Raw genomic sequence first — 24,561 nt, 5'->3', positions numbered from 1 at the left:
GAGTCGCAGCCCACTCTGGCGTTGAAATCTCCCATGATGAGGAGCTTGTCCTGGGTGTCGACGCGCTGTAGAAGGTTGTGCAGATCGCTATAGAATGCTTCCTTAACTCAGATGTCGGCCTGCATGGTTGGGGCATACACACTAACAATAGTGGCAAAATCCTTGTTGTTGATGGGGACCCAGAGTGACATGAGTCGGTCAGAATGTCCAACTGGCAAACTGTGTAACCTATGTGCTATGGTGCTCTTAATCATGAACCCGACCCCTGAGAGTCGACGATCTTCTTTAGCCTTCTCTGACCAGAACAGTGTGTAGCCTGTGCCTTCCTCGGTGAGTGACACTTGGTCTGCAAAGCGCACCTCACTGAGTGCAGCAATGTCTATGTCAAGCCTTGCTAGCTCTTTGGCGACTAAGGCTGAGCGTCTTCGACGACGATCGCTATTGTCTGAGTCCATCATTGTGCGTACATTCCAGCACGCAATTTTCAGGTTCTTTGTTTTTCTTTTCACACCGCGTGTAGTGATGCCCGTTGGCAGTGGTGAGCCAACTGGGTCTAGTGAGACAAGCCATGTTTAGACCACCTTTTCTAGGTCTGTCTCCATGTGGAGCAAGCAGGGCTATCCCTAAACAGGGCTGCTTGGTCACCCAGGGCCCTGCCGGATGATGCTGTTGTCTCGGGTCAGCAATCAAACGACCATAGCTCCTGAGCCGCCTGCATGCAGGATCGAGACTGCAGCTCCCAGTGTCATCATGCACCTGCTGTTTTCGCCTCGTCCCATCGCTGCAGGGCTTTCCTTCCCGCCTGCGCTCGTTGCTTAAAGTGGGGATCAGCTCGCGCACACCAATTCCACTCTTTAGGCAAGGTGGCACTCCACAGTGGCACAGACAAGCTGAGATGGCTGTGGCGACCACCAGGCTGTAGGTTTTACATCAGAGTGACCTTCTCCTAGCCTCTGGCTAAAGAACCTTCCTCGGAGGCACGGGGGCAGTAACCCAGGCTGGGGGTTTAACATCAGGGTTTTCCTTCCCCTAGGTGGACCGCCTTAACAGGGCTAATGAGTCCCATCTACCCACTGCTATAACCCAGTCAGCTGGGAGGCTCATGATGGCGGGAGCGCCTAGAACGCGTATAGGTCATGTACCTACCACTGCCATACTTGAATAAACAATATCTGTGTTGTAAAACAACAACAACAAAAACACAAAGCCAACCTAATCAAAACCAAAGTGAGTGCAGCTCCAGGAAAACCTACCTGAAACAATCTAAAACTGACTGAAAATAAATCTGACTCAATCTAAACAGAAAACAATTCATCTAGCGCAATGTAACTATTGCTTGTAAGTTAACAAACGAAATATCAAATCAAATCAAATTTATTTATTTATTTATATAGCGCCAAGTCACAACAAAAGTCCCCAAAAAAATTTGATTTAATAAAACACCTGAACCGAGGTTAGCCTGTTAGCTTAGCTGGTTCAGACTTGAAGATACGGGTGTGTTCCGGCTTCTTTCATCACTCAATGGAACCACCCATGCTCCACCTCTTTATCCATTTACGGATTTGTCATGAAGTAGCCAAAGTCAATGCTGCCACTGGTGCCAACATGGTGACGCCCAGAAATGGGCATTATACTGGGTCTCTGTAGAAAATCTATGGGTAATGTCACACCTGCTTTTCCCAGTATATTTAGCCCCTACAGAGTAAAAGCACCTAGTATCCATGTCAACAAACCTTGGCCAAAGGAATAATAAAAAAAAAAAAAATCATAAAATGAACCAGCTATTAAACTGAAACAATTGAATGTATGCATTGTATATTCAGTACATACTTGTCATCATGTTTTGGCCAGAAGTACCCAGAAGACAGGATGTTAAGGGAAAGGATATTGGGGTCAATGATGGTCTCGTCAGCCTCTGGGGTGTTTCGAATACGGCCTGAATTCATACAAAATCATTGTTACAATTTTCCTGTAAAAAAGAAAAATTTGATATATTGGAAAAGACAAATAATCAGTAGAAATTTCCATTTTACTCACCAATAACCAGCTCCTTCACCTCTTTCCACTCAATGCCGTGTCCTGTTTCATGAGCGATGGTGACTGTGATCCTCCTCTGAATACCCTGAAGAGGGGATTTGAACCAGGTTATTACAATATAATGATTAAAGCCCCTCTCACGTGTTAAAGGTGATCATAATCTGTTTGTTAATTAGTGATATTATCAGTGGTGAGCACAGTTCAGCTAATCAGCTAACAGCTAATTATCGAAGCTAACTTTTCAGCTAACTTTGGAAATCATTAGCAGAACAAAATTTATTTCTGCTAACGTTGAGTCAGCTAACATTTTGTTGAATGAAGGTGTAACAGTCATAAAGGTTTGTAAGCCAGAAAATCAGTGGTTTGATCCTGGTGGACTTAATTCACAAATCTGATAAGAAAAATTGACACATTGCATGAAAGTAGCAAACATCACCTCAAGGAGATGGAGAAGGAAGAGGTGGTGAAATCAGAGCATTTCTTAAAAGTTCTTATTCATTTAATACTTTCTGCAGTGTGAATAAACTGTATGCTAAATGGAAACGACTAATTTTATTTATTCATTTAATTATTTACCTACATCTTGGCATGCTAACCCTTTTTAGCAGCTATACTAAAATACAAAATGGATGAAATAAGTCAAATGGAGCCTAACAATCACAAAATTGAATGAATGAATGAAAACTGTTTATTTCGAACATTTGATACAACAACAATTACAAAATAGATCAGTAAAGACAACAACAAAAAAGTTCCTACTGTGTACCCAACATGTCCGAAAAGGGGTAGGGTGAAGCATCAGCTTGAGGTAAATTGAGGTAAAATGTAACACACTGGAGCAAACTGACCCAGACTGACTCCAAATATGATCAAATTAAGTACTTTAATTTTTTAGTGACATGGAAAGAAATGGGGACTGATAATCAAGAAATGGGGGTAAAATGTAACGAAATGGTGCAGTCTGACCCGGTGGCTGAGGTTTCATCTGTTGAACACCAGATGGCGGGCATGCCCCAAGTACATGTACTAAGCGCATCTCACAAAAAAACAAACACCAAACAATTAAATAAAAGTACTTATTTGGAGTCAGTTTGGGTCAGTCTGCTCCATTTTGATACATTTTACCCCCATTTTGTGATTATCAGTCCCCATTTTGCTCCATTTCGTATTTTAGTATGGCCCCCTTTTTGGGAACCTCCATGTTTACGCTTCACCATATTAAAATTTTTGCTGTCAAGTCAGTTTTTTGGGGGGGTTAGAGCCCAAAAAAACCCAAACCAAAGCAAAATAGCAGTTAGCAGTAGTTTTAGCTAAATGTTGTATTGGTTTATCAGTTTAGCATTATCACAAGTTAACGTTTCAGTTAGCAGTTATTGAAGCTAACTTTTAGATTAGCTGTTCCCATGACTGACTGTTATAAAATGTATGAACAAATCACTGGGAAATGTGTTTTCAAACCTGATGGAGGAGGAAGATCCCATGGCAGGGCATCCCGCCTCTGTGGTCAACAACAGCCGGGATGTAGCTACAGAAATAATCAACAATCAATACTTCACACTGGAATTGATTCCCTGTTGTAGCAGATCTGTATCAGGAGTCAGTGATCCTGCTCCGGGAGATCAGACATTTATATTGTACTGTGTGTATATTTTCCATGTCCACATTGCCCCAACCACAGCTGATTACTCAAGACTGGTGTTTGATTGGCCTGGCACACCTGAATTAGTTAATTAGCAGTGGGTGGAACAAGAACTCAATTTCAATTTACTTTATTTGTACAGCACCAAATCACAACATTGTTGCCTCAAGGCGCATCACACGAGTAAGGTCTAATCTCACCAAACCCCCATGAGCAAGCACACAGGCGACAGTGGTAAGGAAGATCTCCCTCTGGTGATTAACGAGGAAGAAACCTCAAGCAGACCAGACCCAGAGGGGTGACCCACTGAAAAACATCTCCAGAAGCAGGGTTGGTGCCTGTTGATCGATATGAATGACTGTGTTTTAGACTTTATTGTATGAAGCAAGCAAGACGCAACTTACTCTCCGTTGGCCTCCAACTCGCGGATCTCAAAAAAGACCATGAGATCATATTTGGCATGACATGGCCCTGCAGTGGACCGAGTCAGAGTACTGAGCTTTGTGGCTGGCACTGAAAAAACAAAAATAAAAAATATATATCATAAAAGTCATAGAAAAACAGAGCTCATTCTGGAACAAACAGGCCTAGGCTTTGGGAATGAAAGAAACTGACAAACAAGCTCAATTTAAACTACATACAACTTCATCCACACTTATGTTGATAAAGGCTGCCAATTTAAATCATAAATATGCAACAACAAATATTTATTGGCAGCAGGCATGCATATTTCATAGTAAATAAGCAAAACAAACTTGCATTTCTTTTGATCTGGTACATCAAAGTTAACCAAATTGTTATCTGTTTATCCTTATTATATGCCCTGTTAATTCAGAGATAATCAGAATGATAGAATTTGTTGTTTTTAAGTTATCCTGTTAACAAGCTGGAGGGAGGGAGAAACTCAATTAATTTACAGAAATTTATTTTGGTTTCTCCCATTTGGCCCAAGTTTTATGCTGGATGTACCTGTACTTCATGATTCAATTCCAGATCTACAAGGATAATAAGACATATGTGGAATTGGAGACCTTGCTGCTAGGAAAGCGCGCTAACCCACAGGCTGTTTTCTAATTCTCAATGTTTTTGTGCATTTTACGATACATACTTCCCTAATGCAAGGAAATTTTTTTAATTATCTTCAAGTGAAACAAAAAGGAATTTTAATCTCAAAGATGAGCATAAAAGTGGTTTGAATGCAAATATTGGCAATCCAGCAGGTCATTTTATCAGTTAAAAACAAAAAGGTTTTCTGGTTCCACTGGGTCATATTGGAGAATTTGCACTATTTTCTGTTTTTCATATTCACAAGTGGTTTTCAATATCATGTAAATGGCATGAAACAATGAAATGAAATAATTGTATTAGTGACTGATACATTACATGTGCTAACCATTTTTGGAAATGAGCAAAGCTACATAACTTGTTCTACATTCTTGAATTTATTCTTTAATTTTGAAATCCCATATTAATGAAAACAAATTACAGTAAGATTAGAATTATTAAAATAATTGATAATGAATTCTGTGATGCTACACAGACAAAGTATTCAAGACATACCAGGTTTGGATAAGGGCATCACTCTGGGGAACTGCCTTCTAGAAGGTCTCAATGGACTAACAGATAAAAAGACAGAAAATTTGCAGTTGTCAAATCATAGTCAGCCCGTATAATCATCTGGTGCAATTTAAAAATCAGTTTTCTTCCTGACCTGATCAAGTCTTTGCAGAGAGGTGGGAAAGGCTGTTTCTGATAGTGGCCGAACACTTCGAAGACAATCGGCTGCGTCTTGATGTACTCCACAAAGGACTTGGTCACCTCCACTGTGATCTAACAGGGACACAGATGGAACATTTGTGCTCTCATCAATCTTAAAACTTCAAATTCATCAGTCAGACAACTGTAGCGCCACACCTGCTCCTAATTTTCATCATGCATGTGATAAGATTATTCTCTGCAACAATCCCAGACATGTCCAGCAGGTGGCACTCAAGCTAAATGTTAATTTAACCACACCTGCTCCTAATTTTCATCATGCACATAAGATTATTCTCTGCAACAATCCCAGACATGTCCAGCAGGTGGCAGTAAAGATACATATTTGTTCAGAATGTGAATGCGCTCTTCCGGGCTTACATTTTGCACATGGTAGAAACCGAGCGGCGGCCCTCTGCCCGTGTTCTTCAGTGGCTCTGTGGAAAAAGCTTCATCGTGCCGGTGGATGAAGCTGACACAAGAGAAACGTTTACAATTCGTCATCTCATTTTGCTGTTTCAGTTAACAAACAAACTGAACTGTAAACCTTTTCCGTCTCAGTAACGGTGCACATTTCTGGTCCAGCTGGTGCTCATTTACTTGTTTTTTAAATAATATTATAAATCCTCTGCGTGGTGCTCGTCACTCACTTGAACTGGCAGAAGATGTCGGCGTACTCTGCAGAAATGCTGGATGCCTGTAAGACGGTGACTCTGAAGGTGAAGGTGCTGCCGACCTTCAGGTGGGACAGAGTCTTCTCCTGAGTCAGGTCCAGAGGAAGGTCCAGGCCCAGACCGAAGCTCGTCAAGGGGCTGCGTGGAGCCTCCATAGTGGCTGCACCAACACAGACAACCACTTAAAGTTTATCCTTTTATTCGCAGGAGACCTTTAAACTGAAGATCTGATTTTTGGTGATCAAAACTCCATCCAGAAGATACTCAAATCTGATTTTGATCACACTTGGCAGGTACATTGTACCTAGGATCGATCAGTGATTAAGATCAAAGGTGAAGGCCAGATTTCCTGCCCCACAGTCATATGTAACAAAACTGCTAATTTCATCATGGAAAAGAGTTCATATAATCTACTGTCAGTGGATCTGATGTTTAAAAGCTAATGTAACATTTCTCTACATGCCTGGAATGTGGCTGTGGCTTCACTGTTCCCTATGAACACATGATATAGATTTTTTTTTTCATCCTATGCATTAGCAAAGAGGTAACAGCAGAGTATTATTTTACTGACGTGTGTATGATTGTCTGTGGACAAAATAACTCAAACAGCTGGATGGATTTCCTTCAAACTTGGTGGGAATATTACTTGGATAGATATTTAGAGGTGATTAAATTTTGGAGTAGTTTGGTCAAAGATCAAAGAAAACATGACAAGAAAATATCTCTTTTTTTGGTATATCTCATCAACCATGAAGCCCAGACGGCTGATCTAAAGCATATATTGATCAGCAAAATATTTGTGATTGATTGGCATGAATGCCCTCATAATGAAGTCATACATAGTCAAAAACACCCTTACAGACAGCTGCAGATTTACTTGTATTCATCAGCTTTAACCTGAAAATCTGCTGCAGCTGTTTTCTGTCCTTTGAGGAATGTGCCGCTGCACTGATGCCCTCTTACCGGCACAGGTGTTATTGTTAACTTCATCAGCAGAGATTCCCATCTCACTGTTCTGTCCTTCTCCCTCCACAATGCGCAACTCCTCCTGGGATGTGTTGGAGTGAGACAAACCACTGGGACACGACTCATTCTGGAACTTAAAATAAAAAATAACATGCACACATTTACATAAAGTGAAAGAGCAAATGTGACTTTCAATGCTACGTTCACAGAACAAAACACAATCCAGAGTTGGTACAAACCCTCTCAAACTGTTTGTCTTCAAAGGAGATCTTGGCGGTGCCTGACTGTCTGACGCCAGATCCGTAATCAGGAGCTTCCTCGTCAGCTTGTTATCAGAGGTCAAAAGGTCACGACTCTTTCCAAACATTTTTATGTTCAAATTCATTTTGATTTAGCATAATATATTATTACAGCACAAAGTGTTGAACATCCGTCACAGTCCCGAGCCGTACCTGAGATGGCCTGCACGGCCACCCTGAGGAAGCCCTTCACCTCTCCTTTTTCGCTGACAATGGCCACGCGATGCACCAAAGGCACCGGGTACAGCAGGTTACTCAGGTACACAAAAGCCCTGAGGAGAGCGAGAGAGAGAGAGAGCAGGGGGCAGACATTGGAGGAGTTTATTCTTCACAAACTTTCATTATGCACTTAGTGATCCCAATTCTAAATCAGTGCTGTTTCAGGAGGACAACTGTAACCACTGATGCAGATCTGGCAACATACCTGCCAACCAGACGGAACCAGGGGAAGCGATCGTAGAAGGGGTCACCCCCAGTCAGGGCGTGGTCACAGTCCTCCACAGCGCTGCTAGAAAGCTCTGCAGCACGGTCATACATTTCTCTCATCAGGTCCAACCTCTGCCTGCAGGGGGCGGTATGAAGATTTGTGACTGGGTTAAAAAGGCATAAATTCTAGTGTTTCAATACGTTTTAAAGGGTACTTTATCACAGATGGAGCGCTGTGCAAATATTTTAAGCACCAAAGAATAAATCAGGTGTCAAGAGCAACTTATATGTAACATTTTCCAAAACGAACCCAGTACACGACAACAAAAAAAATAAAAGACCATAGCTGGCGGTCACTCAATAATAAAGTTCATTCATTCATCTTCTACGGCTTAGTCCAATTAAGGGTCGCGGAGGGCTGGAGCCTATCCCAGCAGTCATAGATTTTCCTATGAATTTGTAAGAAATCACAAATAAATTGTGAGTTGTTAAAGCTGAAAAGTGGTCGCACATTTTACTCATCTCAGGCATGTAACCTGCTGAGATTATAAAAAGATAAATATTAAAATCATAATTAAAAATAAGAAATGTTGTCATTTTGTACAACCCTAAATTAAAAGGGTACGTAACAAGGAACAAAAATTAATATAATTGAGGGGATTCTCAATGTAGTGAACCGCAAGTTATTTCCGTGTCAACGTCGATGTTAGCATGGCGAAGAACGAAAATGTGCAATGAAGGGGAGTAATATTGTGCCATTTCACAAACAAAAGCTATTGCAGGTTTTATGAACATGTTATGAAATTTGTCAAATTAATTCGGTAGAATTGCAGCTGCGACTTGGGTAAGTTTTTATTTTTATTTTTTTGAACACAGCAAAAACATCCATTGATAACTGATAACAACAATTTCCCATGATGCCCTGGGTATTTCAGCAAACTTTGAGGCACCAGTTAATTTAAAATAAATTATTTATTTATTTATTGCATATGTAACACTCCAGCATGCATTTTGACACCAACCAGGAAGTGCAGTTCCTTGACTGGCCACTTGAGGCTAAGCTCCAAAAAAGAGCACATTCCCATAGAAACCCATTTTAAAACATCCAACTTTAGAGCAGAAATAAATGTTTACAGCCTGGTACAAAAAACAGTTTTGGTCTTTATAGATAGTTTCCTCCTCCATGACAACTATATGGGCGGTGAATTTTTTTTCTAACTTCTTAGTTTAAGAAGTTTTAAATAATAAAAATTTGTATAGTTGTGGGTGTGGTTACTTTGAGTGACAGCAGCTGTGCCCATTGGCTCCTCCTCTCGTAGTCTCTGACCGAAATGGAGCCACTCATTTTTGTGTCTGTTTGGAATATTTTATTAGAAACACCTGGAATAATACGGTTTGTTGTGCATTGAAACATCCTAAGGAATCATCTAAGACATTCCTGTTACAATGTTGACACTGAGTGATACACTCGTTTTATTTACTATTGCCTGCCAACGGTGTTAGCACTTCTTTGTTGTTGTGGTTTCGGACACATTACTGTCTTTAATAATATAGGCTAAATGTCCTGGAATTTATTTATTTTGCAGAGGAGGAAGAGCTGGAAAATTCAAATTTGTTCTTTTATTAGATTAGATGATCCCTTGGGAAGACTCCCTCAGGGAAATTGAGCAGCATTGTATAGCAGCACACAGGGTAAGAAGCACACAAGGTATCAAAAGTGAAAAAAAGAAAAACAGTCTGCAAATATAAATATAAATACACAAATATAAATACCAGACATACTGATCAATACTGGTTTACTGGCTACTACTGTTGCTCTCCTTCCCATCCCCTGTCTTCCTGTTACTCCTCCTCCCCCTGAGTGAGGAGTTGTACAGTCTGATGGCCTGAGGGACAAAGGAGTTTTTCAGTCTGTTGGTCCTGCACTTGGGAAAGAGCAGTCTGTGGCTGAAGAGGCTCCTCTGGTTGCTGATGACAGTGTGCAGAGGGTGACTATATACTATTAATTACATTTTTTATTTATTTAAAAAAAAAAAATCACATTTACACAGAAACCAATGGGGTGCTCAAGAATTTTGCTCAGTACTATGTATGTTCTGTATATTATTACTCTTGTAATAGTTTTGTATATACTTGAATTTGTGAAGATTTATATTATAATTTGCAGTTTCAGACCTGAGATTTGATTATTGTGTTGATTAAATTTAGCCCAAGACATTAACACCGCCGTACCTTTGAAACCATGCATCTTTATAGCCATATAACTTTATTTATATATGTAAATCAGTCTTAACTTTATGAGTTTTATTGTAGGCAGAATCAGGGGTGCTGTCAGGGATTTTGGGCTCCATGAAAAGAAATTTTACTGGGCCACCCCCATATTGTTTTGTTAGTATTGTAATTGTATTATGGGCCTGTCTGGGCCCCTGTCAATCATGGGCCCCTAGAATCCTTCTCCTTATTCTCCCCTTTTTGGCACCCCTGGCAGAATACATGAGAAAGACCTCCACAAAAAGCCCAGTAATGGGGAACAAAACACCAAACCACCTCACCTGAGTTTCTCCAGCGTCCAGTAATGTGTGGCTCCGTTCTTTTGATCCTGTACTTCCACCGCTACGATGGTTCGGGGGAAAGGCCGCTTCTCGCGCTCTTTGGCCACACTGGGGGGCAACAGGTCCGGAGGCAGAGGGGAATACAGTGTGTCTGTCAACAGGACAAACTGGAACTGCACCTTTTGATGAAAGAAAAAATTCAAACCAACTTCAAATTTGATGGATGAAATTAGAATTGTGTTGTCCGGTAGAAGAGACCTCAATACAAGTAAAAGTAAAAGACCACACTGAATGGCAAAACTACTCTGAGACAACGGGTTTATGAAGGTTCTTGGTCATCTAGGTGGGAGATATTTAGAAGATGACACTTTTTGTTGGTCTTCAGGATGTTTCAGCACTTATGTGAGCGACTTTTTAACTTTGAAAATGTTTTAAACCCTTTTCTCTTTTTTTTTTTGCTAAAATAAAGAAGTCGTTTGGCTGACTGGTGAAACATCTTGAAGACCACCAAGAAGTCCAGCTGATGTAAACTTCCAGATATCTGGAGCTCGGAGTGACAACCATCACAGCTCATCACAAAATGATTATTTTGAAGCCTTTTTCAGATCAAGCACCTTCTTTTTCAGCTCGACACTAATCGCGTTGGCCTCTTTGAGGTAGATGGCATTGCCCCAAAGCAGGTCCCTGAGTGAGGTGAACTGGTAGAAACGCCACTTTCGGAAAGCCCACATTGCCAGCTCGGTCTCGTGTTTGGTCCAAGGCACTGGGGGGGCAAAAGAGTCAAAACAGAACACCAATAAATAAAGGCTCAAAGAGAAAAAACATCCATCCACATAATATTATTACAATATACAAGAGCATGATGTTTTTAATTTAATGACAACGGCAGTGTCACCTTCCTCTTCAGGCTCCTCCTCTTCCTCAGGAGACTCCAGGTAACGAGAGTCCACCTGTCTCTGAAGGGCCTCCAGTTTGCTCTCATAGTCCTGAGAGAAAACAGAAAAAACACAGCTGGTGTATTAGTGTGTGGCTGTGACACATTGTGATATTTGATATCTACCGCGTGCTGGGTAATCGGGAGAGTCGGGAGTTTTCCCGGTGGGCTGGTCCAACCTGGGGCCTTTGTGAGGGTGTGTTAATATATGCATACATATATGACCATCACTAACTGTTAGGCTACACAGCAAGACACTTGGGCTGCTGTATCTTACAGAGAAGACATTAATTGTTATAAATGTTTTACAATCACGAAAATTCACAAGAAAATAACTTAAGACTGCTTCTTTTGCGACGCTGTTATCTTTTCCAAAGCCTAAGGTAGGGACATCCCATTACACGTTTAACACCCCTATGCATTCATTACAGTTAGTTCAGTCCAATCAGGCCCAGTGCGCTCAGATGGGACTTGCGCTACTAGCAAGTATAGGAGGAGTGGCCCGGGAATGAAAAGATGGACAGAAAAAAGCCAGGTGGAGCTGAAAAAGCTAGATTAAGAAAAAGAAAATCTTTGGAGGAAGACGCTGCCAAGTGTGCAAAGCTCACAGATATTTTTTCAAGAAGACAGAGCGAAGAGGGAAATGGTAAATAGGGCCGGGCATCAACAGCCTATCCGGTTGTTAAGCGCTGACGTAACGCATCACGTGATTAATCTGTTTCCGGGTCCAAAGACCTCCAAGTTTATAATTAAAGTTATGTCTGTTTGATCCTTTTAAGAATTTACAGTTTAAGTTTAGTTTGTGTTTACATTATGTGCAAACCTCCATCCCTCCCTTCTCGGCCTCCACCTCCGTTAACTGCATTCGTCTGGTTCTATGGTCAGAACACTTAATAAAACTTTTTTTTTTTCTTTTACTTTACATATTTTATTATGCACAGGTAAAATATATGTTTGTTTGTTAACCCTTTACCTACTGAGGCTATAAATGGACGATTGGTTCTAATTTTTTATTATAGCAATAAAATTAAGAAATAACGTTCTATGTTTGTGTGCTTTGGTACTCTTTTCCAAGAGTACCTGAATTTCAATTATATTACACCTGATTAACTATTTATAAACATTATTTGTAAGTTTTAGCATTTAAAATGAGAAAAAACACAAAAACGAACTTGATTTTTTTTTTCAGTTTTTTAGTGAAAAATGATTATGTAAAGGATGTTTGGATTTCACATTTTTAACAGGAAGCTGTACGTGTTTCCAATCAAAATAATTAATTTTGTGTGTCTAGAACTCAGAAACAGTGCAGAAACAGTGCAAAAGTAAACATTTTACAAGGCGAAAATATGCAAAAAGTAACCAATTTTAAAGTTCAGAACCAAACAATATGAATAACAACAAAGTGCAAAACTATATATAAATATATCAGTTATTATCTGTATTATTAAAATGTGCAATAAATCACTCATTTGATCACTCATTTTGTGCAAAATTATACAATATGAATAAAACAATAAAGTGTCAAACTATATACAAATATATAACCAAGAATCAAAATTAGATCTAAACTACATCAGTCCATTGTCAGTGTGGTACTGTTTGTAACAGTTTCTGTCTGGCTGAAGACAGAGGCCAATTTTACAAAGTTTGCACATCCAGCAGGTTGACCTCTTGCAAACCTTGCAAGAACTCCGCCCCTTTGTGGATCGCTGGCAAGTTGGGTTTCCACTGCTTGTTGGCACCGGGCAGTGGCTTGTGGCTGATGGACACACAAACCATCACACACACACCTTCACAAATGACACTAACACCCTGCCTTTTTCTCAAAAATTACTACATTTATGTTTGCTGTCTGTCTGTTGTGTGGGCTGCTGAAGAGGAGGTACTGCTGGCCCACCACCACCAGATGGCGCCCTGCTTGGAGTGCGGGCTTCAAGCAGGAGAGGGCGTTGGAACTACTGGGAGTGACAGCTGTCACACATCATCAACACCAGCTGTCACTCATCAACCACATCCTCCATAAAAGCCGGACTGCAACTCCACCTCCCCGCCGAGAAATCAGCTACCATTCAGGTAAGTTCTCTGCTGCATCCTAAACAAACAAAAGTCTGATCTCATTTACAGCTGTTTTCCTGCGACGTGTCCTTGTCTACTGCATTGGCGTTTGGTGTGGACTGCGACAGTTTCGCCTCACACCCCAACCAGATAAGTGGTTTTCCAGGAGCTGTACGAGTGTGTTACTGGAGGTGGAGGTTTTCCCTCCTGGAGGAATTAAGCACTGAAAGATTGCTGGGTGTGTATTCACACACCCACCATTAACTGTTTCTGTTTCTGCCAGCAGTACCGGGTCTGACTGCTGAAGACAGTGGCCACCTGGGGCGCAGGGCGCAGGGCTTGGCGGCTCCGGTGTTCTTCAGATCCGTTGGCGGTGGAAGCTGTGTGGGATCCGGCTCTTCTCTTGCCAGATATCTTCTATCTTCGAGCCTGCCCACACGTCACCTTGTGTATGATTGACAATCCACATTCTCTGTCATTGTCTGTATTTCGTTGTGCGATTCACAACATTAAATTGTTACTTTTTGGCTTATACATTGTCTGTTCATTAACGCCCCCTGTTGTGGGTCCGTGTCACTACACCTTCCCAACATGTCTCTGTACTTTTGTCACTTTTGCGCTCTTTTTCATACTTTTCCCTCGTTTCAAAGGTCACCGAACGCACTTTACCGTAATATATGCAACATATTCTGTTCATATACTGTTGGAAAGCACGGGTTCTTGGCTTGCTGTCAGTGTTGAAATTTTTCAGATTGAAGGCTTACATGAGAACTTACGGTAATGAGAATCAGTGGCGCACTAGTGTGAAACTTCTGTGTTATTCCTCTGCGTGATGATGTCACAGGCTTACGTTTACCGTAATACACCATATATCATTGGAAAGCCCTTGGTATTAGCTTAACAATGCACTTTGAATCATTCAGATTGGACAAACTATGGCAGAGTTACGGTAAAAAAAATATGCATATGGAAAATATGGCGTGGGCGCCATCGCCGTAGATAAAGGTTAATAAAAATTATTCATTACAATAAACAGGACGTTAAAGTGCAAACTTCACTTTCTCCCCGAACGACATGAACAGGAAGCGATCGCAGCTTGCAGCAACTCCCATTGAAAATAACGGAGAAACAACCTGAGTGTCTGGCATTTTTACATAAAACAAACGCAGTAACAACGTTTAAAAACCCAGTTAATATATCCAGGAAAGTTTTAGGCACAATATACAAAGAGTTTTATGTTGCGATGTTAATGCTGTTGTCTGTGTGCAGCGGTGTAAGTGCAGCCTGATCAGATCGTCTCAGTGCAGTTCTCAATGTTAATGACAGCGCGCCTTTTTTGTTTGGAGCCGGAAGCTGAAAATCACATGATGCGTTACGTCACACTTAACAACCGGATATGCCTGTTGATGCCCGGATGTCAGCCGTATCAACATTTGTAGTACAGTACCACCTCTTCCAGCTACTTACAGACTTCACTGACTTGGCTAGACATACACTGTACGATATTTTCAATCATTGTACTTGGCTCCAGCTCAAACTGTGCGACAAAACCGCAGGGTTTCAAAGTTCAGAGCGCACGATTCGTGTTCTCACACTGTACGGCCCGATGCTCTGATGCGATCTGACTGTTCACATTGTACCTTCAAAAACCACACATCGGGGTTGTGTTTCTTTTTTTTTTTTTTTTTTATTTCATGCCTATCAGCGCGCACAGTGAGTGAAATCAGGTGGGGGGAGACTGAACGCATATGCGTGCGTGCACACACAGCAGACAACATGATTCACGAGAGGACGGTAAAAAAAGAAAACATAAACATTCATAACAGGTGTTGGTACTTACACTGTTGTATAAATAAACTATATTTCATACGGAGTCTTAAAGCTGTGCTCATCTGTCGTATATCCTGTTGTTGTGTGTGTGTGTGTGTGTGTGTGTGTGTGTGTGTGTGTGTGTGTGCATGCGCATATATGTTCAGTCTCCCCCCACCTAACACAAGACTTTACATGAGATCACTGTTTGCTCTCTCCGGTGTTTGCACATGCACAGTGCGCAAGGTAATCAGTGCGTAGATGCTTGTAGCGCTGCTTCAACAGCGCGGAACCCTCACGAGTCACGACAGCCGACCAAAATATCAAAACAGGTTTGATTTTTATCCGACCATATGATTCCCCATCGGGAGGTGGTCGTGAGATGTTAAACGCAGCTCGTTACTCCATGTAGACACATGACGCAGGATGCACGATTAAGCTGAAACTTGGCGCGATCCAAAAAATTCTTGCACGAGTGAAAAATCGGCTGATAAAGGGCCAAAAATGGCACAGTGTAAGCCCAGGTGGTGCACTGTTCTTGCTTTAACTAACTTTTACTTTCTATTATAAACCACCCAATTGTCACAGTCACTCAGCACATAAATGCTGGATTTAAATGTCACAACAGAACTCTTATTATCTCTGTGCCCTGGCAGTTTGTTGACCGGTTGGATACGAAACTCCCGGGCTGAAAAATGTTCCCAGCACGCCCCTGTTTGATATGATTTATTATTATTATTATAATGTGTTTTGTGTGTTTGTGTTCTCACCAGCCGCTGCTGTTCCAGCAGATTACTGGCTTCTTCTCTTTCTTTTCGGTACTGATCCTCGAGCTCCTGAAGCCTGAAATAGTTTTAACAAAAGACTTTACAGTGTAGAAATAATACAAATTGTTTGCATAAAACAGCAAAAATATGATGATTTTTTTTCCTTTTTGACTGTTTTAATCTACGTAATCATAGATGTTTTGACGTTAAAGACAGACCTTTGCTCCATCTCTTGCTTCATGTCGATTCCCTGCTTCTCCAGCAGCTCTCTCTGGGCGAAGGCCCAGTCGACGGGCTCCACCGGTGTCTCGGCACACGGCGTTCTCTCTCGCTCCAGACGAGCCTGCTCTGGATCGTTGAAACGAAACACGTGGCTCTTTCCCATGATAATGCGGTTACCTAAAATAAAATAAAATACAATGAAAGAAACACACATTTTAAGCTCCGCCTCCTGTCTTTTTGGGAGCATCACCATCTCCAATACATACAACGTAGCTGCTCTCTTTCCCTTCCACTCTTGCAGACAGCGTTGTGTGACAAATCACTCCAGCCACTCTTCTCCGGACACTCCACCCTGCCTGCCTGCATGCTCCTCGTCACCTCTCTACCACTCCCTCTATTAGTTTGAACAGTTGCTCCCCCCTCCCCCATTATTTTAACTCATCTACCTTCACTACCTCTGCTGCTTGCAACATCACCCTTCGGCTGCTCCCTTCTTTGCACTCGGGGTCGCCACAGCAAATCCAAGGTGGATCTGCATGTTGAACTGGCACAGGTTTTATGCCGGATGCCCTTTTTGCCAGACGCAACTCCACACTACCTGGAGAAATGTGGCAGGGGTGGGCTTTCAACCCGGAGCCTTCTGAACTGAAACCAAGCGCATTAACCACTTGGCCACTACCCCTGCTCTGCTTGCAACATCACCATTCCACATAAAAGAACTCCATATTGCTCCTGCTGACTTTCATTCCCCTTCTCTCCAGAGCATACCTCTACCTCTTCAAGCTCACGTCAACCTAATCTCTATTTTCACTGCAAGGAAAATTATGAATTTTAATAACTACATAAAAAAAATAAATCAATACATAACTTTCTAAAGAACAACAAATAAAAACAATCTGCTACTTGCAGGAATAAAGGATCACATTAGCAGGAGTAAACACATGTAAAACAGATTACTGGCCGTGAATAAATGAACAAGTTATATGTGTCAAAACATAGCTATTACTGCTTTATAGCTTTGATACCCATTGGTTTCCTTGCTATGTGTCATTTGGCGACAACATCGCCAAATGACAGTCACTGGCACTGCAGCAAAAGTTATGGAATAACAAACAGTCTGCTCTGTCTGGTCCACTAGTTATGCTTGCTTCATTTCCTAACTTAATGGGAAACAACGTACCAGACCGCAGAACGATAGCTGATGTCACTCTCTTCCCATTGACGTATGTTTCCGCATCATCACACGGCTCCAGGATGACACATCCTGGTCCAGGAAACAACACAGAGGATGGAACTAGAAACCTGCATTTTCACTGCGCATGTACATTTCTACTACACCATGAACGGTGCCTTTACCTTCTCCCTGTGGGCCCGTTGTGCTGCTGAACGTGCAGTGTTCATCTTCGATAAAATGGCCGCTCAGAACGATGTCTTGGCGAGTCTTTGCATTTTCACGCCCAACCCTGCAGGAAATCAAGAGATTGTTTTTAAATCGATATTGAATTACAAATACATACAGTCCATCTGTGTCCAAACTGGAACAGTAGAAGGTCTCACTTAGTGATGCCATCTTTAATGTAGTACAGCAGACACTCAGACATCAGCGGGTCCTCGTTCAGGTTCACCAGATGAGGCGTCTAAACGGACGGTCATGAGAAGAAATTTGCTCTAACAGGTTCTGACATCCTGATCATCGCGTATTGTGCAGCACTGATTGGCAGCTTACCTTTTTGGGTGAGAAAACACCAACAGTACCTCCATCTTCTCTCATGGCGACGCCCATCTCAGCCAGCAGGGCTTCTCTGGACAGAGTAATCAGATTACACAGCAAGAAAAATTAGTCAGAAAAGCAGGTTTAAGGGCCTGACAGGGCATTCATATTGCATATGTCAGGGTTTTAAGAATGATTAGGACAGTTTGGTTCAAACTATGAAACCGTGCATGAATACTTCCGACTAACCTTTCCATGCGAATCGCTTCAGTCCGTCGCAGCTTCTCTTCCCAAGTCTCATTAAGCTCAGCGATGATTTTCTCTGTTTCCTATTGACACACAAATTGTAAACTTTCACTATTTGTATACTCTCTTCAAAATATTTTCATTAGCCCAGACCAGGGGGTCTCCAAACCTGCTCCTGGAGACCATCTTCCCTGCATGTTTTTTCACACCTGGTTCATTAACTCTGGTGTTCCCAGGTCTAGACTCGCTGACACACCAAACAGAGTTAATTAGCTATGGGTGCAGGGCAGATGCTCACCAGGATGAGGACTGGAGACCCCTGGTCAAGATTTATAATGGGATGGAGGTCACTTTATCTGCTGCGTACAGTTAAGACACAGATAGCTGAGAAATTATTTTAATTTAAAGCCTCACTTTACATTATACAGGGTGAAATTACTATATTGGCCTGAATAAAAGATGATACATTTTCTTAAAAATACATCAGAAAAATATACTGGTGTGTTGGGGTTTTTCTGTCTGCCTGAACACCACCCAGAAGTTTTGTATGGTGAACGAACTCAATAACTTACATGAGATGGACTTCAAATAACAGATATTGTATTGAGATAGACGCCTGCACTGAGAACAGAGTCAACTAAGGCAGCGCTGGGATCTTCTAGGAGCAAATATCACATGCACCGTTGCAAAAGAAGAGCCCCAGTCTTAGGGCTGAGATGTTGTTATTCCTGCAATCAACCTGTCCCCAGGTGGGCGATCTTGCCCTGGCAATACTGGTGCATCGGCGTGGTAAGCGGGTGATGTGATCATGCTGTTTGTTCAAGCAGCATGTGTCATATTAAAACTGTGACAAACTTGTGTCAGCGTGATAAGCAATATTGGAACATTCCATCAGGCACCTCTATGTTTGTCTCAGACAGATATGAAGCACTTGTTTTTATCAGTTAGACTGCAGGCAAAGCAGCCAGGTCAAATCCAGTTTGTAACATTAAGTGATTCGAGGACATTTGGGTGTGCATCACGGAACGTTCCAACAGGCGTTTTATAACTGGGGTCGCCTTATATTCAGGTCAATACAATATTTAATTGAGTTCCACAATGTAACATAAACAGATGTTCAAATGATAAAACCTCCCTTTTGGCCCAACACCCTAAATTTGGCTCAAAGGAAAGACAAATGTGGGTGCAATTATTATTTTCTGAAAATTGTATGATGTGTGTGTTTACTGCAAACCATATGGCAACTTTTAAAAGGCTCAAACAAAATTTACTGTGTAAAATCTGATATGACAGATGTGTTATTTGTGTGGGTCAAACATGAGCCCAAAGTGAAACTAGTGAGTTAAATAAACCGATTACTTTCACACAGTTTTAACAATACTTTTATTGTGGCTACATCTTATATTTTAAATTGCTATATTGCGTTAGATTAGACTAGATTAGACAGAACTTTACTGATCCCTTGGAAAGACTCCCTCAAGGAAATTGAGGTTCCAGCAGCATTGGATAGCAGCACACAGGGTAAGAAGCACACAGAGTATCAAAAGTGAAAGTAAAAAAAAAAAAAAAAAAATACACAGTTTGCAAATATCAATATAAATACACATATATAAATACCAGACAGACATTATATATATGTGGTTATGATGATGTATGTTATTATACGCAGTTATTGTCCTGTGTAACTTTCTTCATATCCACCACAGTGGGCATTTTCAATAAATACGCTACCAGTCAAAGGTTTGGACACACTTATTGGGAAAGTGGGTCCAAACCTTTGACTGGCAGTGTATGTTCTTGACACCATCTCTCGTACCTTCAGCCTCTCAATGGCCTCTTCGCTGGCAGGACTAAAAATCCGGTCGTGGAGGTTGCTGATGGATCCTGCGCGACTGGACAAGGCTGACAGCGAGGGGGAGGGGCTCATTCCCGTCATGGCATTGGTCACTGTGGAGAGATCACCCCTTTGATTGGCAGCCTGGCGATTATTGGCAAAGTTCTTGTAATCGCACAGGTCTGTCAGAGAGAGAGGCATTGGCACGGTAGAGAGCAACGGAAAAGGAAGGTAGGACAGCCGGATAATTAACAACAATTAGACGAAAAAGAACAAAAAACAGGAAGGATCAACAGGGAAGAGTAGAAGAAAAGAAGAGAAAACTCAAATAATGGATTACAGAAGCATCCTGAGCTTACCAAAGCAAATGCCTAAAGAGTGAAATGGAGAACATAATGTCAAGTAAAAGGAATGTTCAAGATAAAGGTCATGTTTCCCAAAGACAAAGGTCGTGTTTCCCAAAGGTATCTGGCTAAACATGATGTCAGGCTGAATTCACCTTAAAAATCCAAATGAACTTACAATTTAAATAAGATGAAGAACTGATTTACAGTCTTTATTGGGTGTCTCACATAACCAGTAACAGCTGCTAAACGCCGTGGTTTTCAAACAACCAGCAGGTGGCAGTGCACACCCATGTCAAAATTTATAGAATTAAATTTGACATATTAGGGCAGGATTTGTACGGCAACGTCTTTCATTATCTGTATACTACGATGTACATCACAGTAGAGATGGATGTTAATATTACAACAAATATGGAAGAAATCTACAGACTAATGGTTAAGATCTAGCTCTGGACAGACCAATCTGCATTCTTGCTCACGAGCATTTCAGTGTATGGATGTGAGTAACCAGGGATCAAACCACTAACATCGATCTAGTCACCCCTGTCTTACCAGAGAACTGGGAATGGTATTACTGCTACTTCTGTAACACGGCTAACTCTATCTAAGCTAACACTGCACTGTCCTCAAACATTAACCCTTTATCTACGGCGATGGCGCCCACGCCATATTTTCCATATGCGTATTTTTTTTACCGTAACTCCGCCATAGTTTGTCCAATCCGAATGATTCAAAGTGCATTGTTAAGCTAACACCAAGGGCTTTCCAATGATATATGGTGTATTACGGTAAACGTAAGCCTGTGACATCATCACGCAGAGGAATAACACGGAAGTTTCACACTAGTGCGCCGCTGATTCTCATTACCGTAAGTTCTCATGTAAGCCCTCAATCTGAAAAATTTCAACACTGACAGGAAGCCAAGAACCCGTGCTTTCCAACAGTATGCTATATGTTGCATATATTACGGTAAAGTGCGTTCAGTGACTTTTGAAACGAGGGAAAAGTATGAAAAAGAGCGCAAAAGTGACAGAAAAGTACAGAGACAGCAAACATAAATGTAGTAATTTTTGAGGAAAAGGCAGGGTGTTAGTGTCATTTGTGTGGGTGTGATGGCTCCATCAGCCACAAGCCACTGCCCGGTGCCAACCAGCAGTGGAAACCCAACTTGCCAGCGATCCACAAAGGGGCGGAGTTCTTGCAAGGTTTGCAAGAGGTCAACCTGCTGGATGTGCAAACTTTGTAAAACTGGCCTCTGTCTTCAGCCAGACAGAAACTGTTACAAACAGTACCACACTGACAATGGACTGATGTAGTTTAGATCTAATTTTGATTCTTGGTTATATATTTGTATATAGTTTGACACTTTATTGTTTTATTCATATTGTATAATTTTGCACAAAATGAGTGATCAAATGAGTGATTTATTGCACATTTTAATAATACAGATAATAATTGATATATTTATATATAGTTTTGCACTTTGTTTGTTGTTATTCATATTGTTTGGTTCTGCACTTTAAAATTGGTTTCTTTTTGCATATTTTCGCCTTGTAAAATGTTTACTTTTGCACTGTTTCTGTGCTGTTTCTGAGTTCTAGACACACAAAATTATTTTGATTGTAAACACAGCTTCCTGTTAAAAATGTGAAATCCAAACTTCCTTTACATAACAATCATTTTTCACTAAAAAACTGAAAAAAAAAATCAAGTTCGTTTTGTGTTTTTTCTCATTTTAAATGCTAAAACTTACAAATAATGTGTATAAATAGTTAATCAGGTGTAATATAATTGAAATTCAGCTACTCTTGGAAAAGAGTACCAAAGCACACAAACATAGAACATTATTTCTTAATTTTATTGCTATAATAAAAAATTAGAACCAATCGTCCATTTATAGCCTCAGTAGGTAAAATGTTAAATGGTTCAATGCTACACACACAACATGTGTGTGTTGTTCAGTGTTCAAACTTCAGTTGTTAAAATATTTGCAAACAGCTGGTGAAACCAACCACCGTTGTATCATATAGCTTTTTAGCTAATTAGACAGATTAGCTACTATTAGCCACATCTGACGACACTTTCTGAACTGTTCCATCTCAGACAGCTTTGAGGTGGTGTTTAATTTGGCAGCTTCCCACTAGTCCTAGAGTCCACTAGCTTAGGGTCCACTAGTCTTATGGTCCACTACCATTAGTCTTAGGGTCCACTAGTCCCAGGGTCCACTAGTCCTAGGGTCCATTAGCCTTAGGGTCCACTAGTCCTAGGGTCCACTAGTCCTAGCATCCATTAGTGTTAGGGTCCACTAGTCCTAGGGTCCACTAGTCCTAGGGTCCACTAGTCCTAGTATTAAGGAGTTGAAGTTGTTTTTACATTTATGGTAGGCTATATGTTGCACTAAAGTATGTTAAATAATGCTACAAAGGTGTGACAATTAAAAAAACAATTATAGTGAATTACCATTATTTGTTGATTTTCAATTTAATAGATTTATAGACAACAGTACAATTAAAGGTGATTAAAGGTGGATGTCAACAGAATCATATGTTTTATTTTTGTAAATTGAGCAAAACTGTATCTGGTTTATTAGCTATTTGAAAGTATTACATTTATTTGTGAACTTTAAAATCAGTTTGGGGTTGTAATACACACCATCAAATAATATAAAGAGGTTAGGACCAGTGGACCCTAGGACTAATGGACCCTCCCTGTTTTCTTTCACTTTTCCAGATTAGGAAGTGAGAAAATCCAGTTTTAGCTGGAGACTAACCAGAGACCTGTCGTGTCAACCGGATGTCTTAATTTTGACAATCCCAGCAACTGGACAAGGCCAAAAGGACCTTCATGTTTCACGTGACTGTGGCAAATAGATGGCTTGATTTGAGAGGTGGACCGGTTGTCCGCCTGGGTGGATGCCATCCAGGATCCAAGGCAGTTCCATAGCGTTACCAGTGCTTATTCCCAGACCTAATGTGAAGTCAGAAAATCACACTTCCCACTTCAGATGAAGCTTATAGCACAATGACTGATTTACAAATGGTTTGTCATCATTTTAGCATTAAGATGCATTTGGAAAACAGACCCAGAAGTTTTTGGGTTTTTTTCTCTGAACTATAGGCATAGAACCAACAAGCTTGCAAGCATTTTTATGACAAATGAAACATGACAACATATACATTATTAAATGTATATAGTGTAAACACAGCTTAAGGGCATGTATGTAAAACACTTCAAGACATGTGCTGAGAGGTGTTTAGCACACCCAGTGGTAGCTTAGCTCCCAGCAAGTCAAGCTTCTACGGCTTTGCATTGTAGCGTCCCATGAGCTCCACACACAGAGAACCAGTCCGACTGTCTGTTATTTTACTCAAACTGTAAATTAAGCATCAAGTTTGGCAACAACTCGGAATATTCGGCTGCTCTACTTCTGTGCAATAGTTAACGCATAAAACGAGCTGCGCAGTATGAAGTATTATGAGATGGCAGTGCAAAATTTGGGGGAAATTTCAATCAAATCTAAAAATATGTTACGCTGATTGAGAGCAACTGTCGCTGGCTTTTCACATTAAAGCAAGGTCGACAGAAAATGGATTATTCTGGAGTCTTGGAGAAAAAAGAGGAGAATTTTTGCAGGGATAAGATGGTAATACAACTTAACCTCGTAGTTTGTTTTTGATTTTTTTTTTTTTTGGTTGCTTTAAAGGTTTCCAGTTAAGCCTTGTCTGGCTTTAAACAGGACCTTTTAGGGTTCGTTTCTCTGGTGTGGTGCACGCATGAAGCAGGCATCGTGAGTCATTTCTATCAGTTGCAAAGTACGAGGCTGTAAGGATGATGCACACATTTCAAACCACTGATGACAGGACCGGTGCAGCGAAACGCTGATAGGACAGAGGAGAGAAGAGAACACGTGTGAGACAATCCTCACACTCCAGTGGACACTGTCCACTCTCTAAACTGTAGAAGAAGAAAAACCCTGCAGGACTTTAAAGCATCAGTTTTTTTCCCTTTTTGTTTTTTGTTCTGGCCACTCACTCTCGATGATGTCACCTAGGCCCTGTGCATACAGCAGGTCTTTGAGACGAGCCACTTCTTCTTTCAGCTCACGCACGAGACGGTTGTTGGGGTCCTCGTTGATGATGGCGTTACAGCGGATCTGTTTAGCACGATCAGCATACCTAAAAAAAAAAAAAAAAAAAAAAAACAGCACCCACCAGAATCAACAATAATTAGGCCAAAAAAAAAAAAAAAAAAATGCCGTGAGTTTGTAGAAATATTCACCAATGTTGGT

At 41.0% G+C, this 24,561-nt stretch overlaps 1 protein-coding gene across 1 annotated transcript in view; it reads right to left on the bottom strand.

Annotated features, from left to right (window-relative positions):
• Window positions 1-24,561, bottom strand: part of kif1ab (kinesin family member 1Ab) — a 63,053-nt gene that overhangs the window by 23,145 nt on the left and 15,347 nt on the right. The window contains 24 exon segments of the mRNA XM_034183602.1: window positions 1,831-1,936; window positions 2,038-2,122; window positions 3,496-3,562; window positions 4,081-4,189; window positions 5,237-5,292; window positions 5,388-5,506; window positions 5,813-5,903; window positions 6,082-6,265; window positions 7,069-7,204; window positions 7,311-7,396; window positions 7,524-7,642; window positions 7,795-7,932; window positions 10,349-10,527; window positions 10,963-11,111; window positions 11,244-11,334; window positions 15,917-15,989; window positions 16,132-16,312; window positions 17,316-17,399; window positions 17,492-17,598; window positions 17,693-17,772; window positions 17,862-17,937; window positions 18,096-18,175; window positions 19,909-20,108; window positions 24,306-24,448. Of these exon segments, the coding sequence (XP_034039493.1) occupies window positions 1,831-1,936; window positions 2,038-2,122; window positions 3,496-3,562; window positions 4,081-4,189; window positions 5,237-5,292; window positions 5,388-5,506; window positions 5,813-5,903; window positions 6,082-6,265; window positions 7,069-7,204; window positions 7,311-7,396; window positions 7,524-7,642; window positions 7,795-7,932; window positions 10,349-10,527; window positions 10,963-11,111; window positions 11,244-11,334; window positions 15,917-15,989; window positions 16,132-16,312; window positions 17,316-17,399; window positions 17,492-17,598; window positions 17,693-17,772; window positions 17,862-17,937; window positions 18,096-18,175; window positions 19,909-20,108; window positions 24,306-24,448 (2,739 nt within the window).

The sequence above is a fragment of the Thalassophryne amazonica genome, chromosome 12 (genome assembly GCF_902500255.1).
Source record: "Thalassophryne amazonica chromosome 12, fThaAma1.1, whole genome shotgun sequence".
NCBI classification, from domain to species: Eukaryota; Metazoa; Chordata; class Actinopteri; order Batrachoidiformes; family Batrachoididae; genus Thalassophryne; species Thalassophryne amazonica.
Note: the sequence above shows the minus strand (reverse complement) of the source record. Positions and strands in the feature narration are given on the sequence as shown.